Source organism: Mus pahari, chromosome 7, assembly GCF_900095145.1.
Source record: "Mus pahari chromosome 7, PAHARI_EIJ_v1.1, whole genome shotgun sequence".
Lineage (NCBI taxonomy): Eukaryota > Metazoa > Chordata > Mammalia > Rodentia > Muridae > Mus > Mus pahari.
Window position 1 is genome coordinate 99,187,880 of NC_034596.1, and position 5,561 is coordinate 99,193,440.

General features: G+C 49.2%; 1 protein-coding gene across 1 annotated transcript in view; it reads left to right on the forward strand.

Moving 5' to 3' along the window:
* The window catches only part of LOC110324946 (protein TCL1B2-like), a 7,027-nt gene extending 3,469 nt beyond the window's left edge, over positions 1-3,558 (forward strand). The window contains exons 2-3 of the mRNA XM_021202704.1: positions 2,441-2,611; positions 3,514-3,558. Coding sequence (XP_021058363.1) covers positions 2,441-2,611; positions 3,514-3,558 — 216 coding nt within the window. The remainder of the gene's footprint in view (positions 1-2,440; positions 2,612-3,513) is intronic.
* Positions 3,559-5,561: the final 2,003 nt, after the last annotated feature.

A 5,561-nucleotide genomic window follows, 5' to 3' on the forward strand; every position in this document is an offset into this window, starting at 1 on the left:
CCTGAGTTAGGATCCCAGAATAAAAAGTCAGGTGTCACTTTGTTGCCTGAACTTCAGGGCTGTGGTGGGTTTAGTCACAGAGGAGAAAGTGATAGGACAGACATCTGAGTCCTCCTTTGGCCTTTTCAGGCTGGNATATATACTGTACACATGTGCGCACACACACCTATACATATGCATACACACATACATACACATGTACACACACACCCATACACATACAGGCACACACACATGCATACATACACACGTATACACATAACACATACACACACAGGCCCACACATGCATACATACACACCTACACATACACAACCATGAACAAACACATACATACACACACATCCACATATACATGCATACTCATACACACACATGCACACACACAAGCATGCACATACACAAGTAAGCACACATGCACACACATACATGTACATACACACACACATGTGGGGCAATGGGCTATATACAGGTGGCTTGGTCTCCAGTGGAGTTGAAAGGTGGAAATCCAGTGAAACCTAGTGGTAGTAATTTTCACCTACAAGGGACAGAGGGCATTTCCTCATGTCTCCTGAACCCCTGGCTCCTGTCAAAGTTACCACCCCCAAAGCCCCCACAGGAGAGGCTGGTGGCTTTCAGTCTTGTAGACAATGTCCTAAGCTTCTGACCTTCAGGCTAGATTCCTCCCAGTTACCTAGCAACAGCAAGATAACAAGCCCACTATAAGAGGGTCGGTTTGGCCCCACCTTGCTCTCTCCCTCTTACTCTCTAATCTCTTACTCTCTAAGCTTTACCTCTCTCTTTAAGCTTTCTTACTCTCTAGCTTTTCTTTTCTCTCTCCTTTTCTCCCTTCTCTCCTCTTGGCCATGGCTGGTCTCTCTCTCTCTCTCTCTCTCTCTCTCTCTCTCTCTCTCTCTCTCTCTCTCTTTTACCTTTTCTCTTTCCCCCTGGCTTTCTACAATAAAGCTCTAAAACCATAGACTGTCTCTGTTCATCAAGGACCGAACTAAAGACTCTCGCTTGCATGGGAACTTCGCTCCCTCTACCTGCTTTCTGTATCTCAGGGTCCTGGTGCTGCTCTGGGGCCCCTATTCTGGTCTCATCTCCTCTGTTGTATCCAGCATGGGACGCCAGATACTGAGAACCTGGTATCTGGGGCTGCCCCTTGTCCTCCCCCTGCCATGTGGAGACAGTGACTTCACTCAGCCAGATGCCCACCCAGGGCCCTGTGGAAAGCATCCATCAGTCCTCCCACATGCGCCTGCCCAGAGCACAGGAACGCTGGCCAAACACAGGCTCTCTCCCTGCCCCCTAATTCCCCTACAACCACAGCACCCCCCATACACAAACACACCATGTATGTAAGAGTTCACACAGACCATTACTTGCAGGGCCGACAGCACCTTCTCACTGGGCTTTTTCAATCACAGACCTCCAAGAGAAGCTTATCATTCTGCAGGCACTGAGGACCTAGGAATGCCCTCCTGTGCCACCATAGTGCAAAAGCATCCAGAGACAACAGAAGTTTAAAATGAAACTTTATTTACTACGAAAGCAGGAGGCAAGCCTACTTGGGCCTTTGCCACCACTTTGCTACCCCCCATTCTGTCCACCCTGACATCAAAACACAAGCAGAAGGGACAGACTTTGAGACCTTAGGATGGCAGCCAGGAAAATGACCCCCACAGTGGGACCTATCAAAGTGTGTGCCTTTAGCTCAACAAACAAAGGCATGGATCAGGAAGACAAGAGGATGCTAGTAGGAAGTCTGTGACACACTTTGTGGTTTGTGGTCATGCTTGCCACTTGGTTATGGATTTTAGGAACTTTTTTACTTTGTGGCTTTCTGTTTTGGCTCAGGTTTATTTTTTGCATCTATGAATAGAGTATGAAGTTCACCATGAACACTTCAGTGGATTTCTTTTGGTAAAGCCATTGCCCACTGGTCTCTCTCTGCTTGTGGACGTTGTACATCGTGGTGCGCACTAGGCTCCGCACCACGATGTACAACGTCCAAATAGAACTGTGGCTATGTACTTGAGTGCTGGTGATGCAAACGTAGGGCCTCATGCCTGTGCAGCAGGCACACTTATCTATGGAGCCATGTCCCCATCTCTGTCTTATTTTTCAGAAGAGAATTTTGAAAACTCTACAAATGGCCAAGACAGAGCCCCAAGGGGCCATTTAGCTCCTGTGAAAGGCAGTGCCAGCCTGGAGATGGTGGCTCCTTTGTGGGAGATACCCTGGGGTGAGCAGGGGTGGTGGAAGAGAGTGCCAGAGAGGCAGAAGAGCAGCAGACACCCAGGCCCTGAGGAACAAGACCTAGGTGCTGGAGACAAGGCTGTGGTTAGGGGTGTTGACCATTGCAGCAAACAAGCCAGTCCCAGGCGTGGGGGATGGAACCCTGCTCCTAATGTACCGCTCTCTCTATTCCCTTCAGATTGGAACATGTATAACTGTCCACTTGTGGCAGATGACCAGATTCCCCGAGGAGCCGACTCTCTACAGTCCCATGAATTACAACTCTCTACCCACGATGTGGAGATTAGAGTCCACAAACACATACCGGGGAACAGATGCCATGTACTGGAGATTACTGAGTCATTCCCAGGCAAGTGTTTGGTACCTCAAGATAAAAGCTGCAGCAGGTATCCAATGCTTTTCATTCTGTCCCACCCCTAGGAGGTTCTTCTCCACCATCTTCCCCCCAATCTAGCCCTTGGTCCATTTTTAGTGGACGGTTGGGATGTATAGTATGAAAAAACTTTTCTTGGGGAGATGAAACAATCTCAAGTACCCAGCACTGATTGGGAACCCACAACAGACCAAAGTATGCACAGCACAGAAGCCCAACGTGGTGAACCAATGAACTTTATTGGGGTTACATACAGGAACACCGGTGAGGGGTCACTCACAGGAGCAGAAATGACTCAGTTGCTGCATCAACAAAGCCCACCACAGCCTTGGTGACAGACGGTTCACAAAAGCTGGAACCTTGAAGCACAATGCCCAACCTACAGTCAGCTAACAGGTTAGAAAGTGCCCTTTCCAGGTGCCTCTGCTGGTCTAAAGCTCTTTCAGGCTGCTTGGCTGGTCAGCTTCTTCTGGATACTTTTGTCTGAGTTTTTGAGGCTTGACTCTGCTGCTCCTGGCAGGGAGGGGCAGTGTGATTCTGCTCAGTTTCAGGGAGTTCTTCAAGCTACTTTTGTTGTAGTTACTTCCCTACTTCAGAAAGTGACTGTTATGCAACAGAGGGAGAGAGGGGAGGAGGGAGGTCACAGAGACAGAGGAGGATGGGGAGTGGGGAAAAGAGAAGATAGAGAGAGAACGAACATGGGGACACTTCTGCCTACTGGGGTAGGTTTGAAAAATAATGCTTCCCTCTGGCTACAGAATCCAGAGACCAGGTCCCCTTTTGCTCCTTGTCCCTTCCTGCTGCCTCAGGTCTGAATGGGTCACTAGGGCTTCCTAGATTTGCCTTACAGGATCTTGATGGCTGCTCCTCTCCTGCAGTTTGGTGTCACAGAGCAACTGATCCTGATGGTGGTGTGCGGATGACTGACTATGGAAGCTGCTGGGAAGATTTGGCAGGGTCAAGGACCGCAACCCTCACTGGTGAGGTCAGACAGTAGCTGCTTACTTTCCTTATTTATAGGAAGAAAGTGCTGGCATCTCTCCCTGAGTTTTCCTGAGGTAATGACCACAGGAAGCATAGGACCTCACTAGGATGACCTTAAGTCACCACTCAGCCCTGGGGGGAAAAATCTGTATGTTCAGTGTTCCATATCATAGCTAAGCAAAAGAGCACTGGGTGTTGGAACTGGGGATTCTACAATCTCAGAGCCATACAATCAGACTACAATCCACTGACTGTGGTTCTCAAATTTGATCATACATTGCTGAATGATCCTGGCTCCAGATGACCTACACTGTGCATCTCCCTCAGCTTGACAGCAGCTCTCCCTGGCTGTGTAGAGCTTGGACCATGGGCAGGGCTGGCTGGACCCCAAGCCTTTGGATCTAGGACCCAGTTCTGCAGTGATCCACTAATCAATGTCTCATTTGCCTTTTCCAGGTCTTGATAGCTTGGCTGGCTCCAGCCCCTGTGCCCTCAGGGTAGACTTTGCACCCACCCCTCTGCTTGTTCCTCAAGTTTCTAATTCTACAGCACCTCCTGCCATGGTCAGACCTGCTTTTTAGATGATCTGCTTTCTATGAGCCTGGTCTCTTTGTGTCTTCACCCTTTTCACTGGCTGGAGACAAACTGCATTTTCTCTTGCCCAGTTTGTGCCTCTGGCCCTGACCTTATAGATGGCTTTTCTTAAGACCCCTTCTCCCTTCAAACTCCTCCACCTGGGCTACTAGTGCTGCATGTGGCAGGAGATTTGTCCCCATTTACCTTAGGAGTTCTAGGGGGGCCTCTGGAGGAGGTACAGATAGGGACTCTATGCCCTCTGAGTTCTCACTGCCAAGAGGTTCACCTGGTGCTGGGTAGAGGACACTCCATGCTCAGTAGCTTGAAGGCACAGTGGGAGACTTACAGAGAACATCTGGAATACTTCTCCAGGGGCTCAGTTCCTTGGCTCCAGGAAGTGATGCTACCATAGGCCCCTCCCACCCAACTTGTTTTTAACTAATTAAACTTTACCTCTTTTACTTAAGATTCTGGGCTGAGCTGGTCTGTGTTTATCCAGGCTCTAGTGCAGAAAGCAGAAGCTGGTCCCCAAACATGACAGGAACATTTGGGACCTCTTCAGGATGTTTCCACAGTGGGAATGGTGGTGACTGCTCCATTTCAGAAGCAGGGTACCCAGGGGAAGGTTTAGAAGTGAGGCTGTGTGGGAGTGGGTGAACCTGGGCTGAGAACAGGCAAAGAAGAAGTGATGTCACATGGAAGGGAGAGCAGTCAGTGATGGAGCTGACAGTGTGTCACTGCAGGAAACCCTGTACCACTACCCACTGGGGGAAGAAGTGTCCTTGCACAGAAGACACCAGGTGATGCAGGGAGCAGTAGGGAGGGGACCCAGGCCAGGTTCTGGAGTGTGTCCTTCAGCTGATCCACAAGAAAGCAACTCCCTCCCTCACAAAGCCTCCTCAGATGGAAACTATAACTTTTCACTGTGAATCTATAGAGGCCCTTCTAGGGCTGGTGCTGTAGCTGAGTCGCTGACATGCTTGCTAAGCACACACCTGTAAGTTTGATCCCTCAGTATTGCATAAACAATGTATCAAGCCGGGCAGTGGTGGCGCACACCTTTAATCCCAGCACTTGGGAGGCAGACACAGGTGGATTTCTCAGTTCCTGGCCAGCCTAGTCTACGGAGTGAATTCCAGGACATCCAGGGCTACACAGAGAAACCCTGGCTCAAAACACAGAATATAACCAAACAAAAATCCAGTTTGACTCTGCTGTGGTTTAGTCTCATGACAAAGGGAAGACCTACTTATAGCTAAAGCAGAGAAAGAAAAATATCCCTTATGCTGAACTTACGTTTAACTGACTAACTGGCACATGTAATTTCATGCAGTGTCTAATTTTTTCCTCACAACAGCCACAAGCA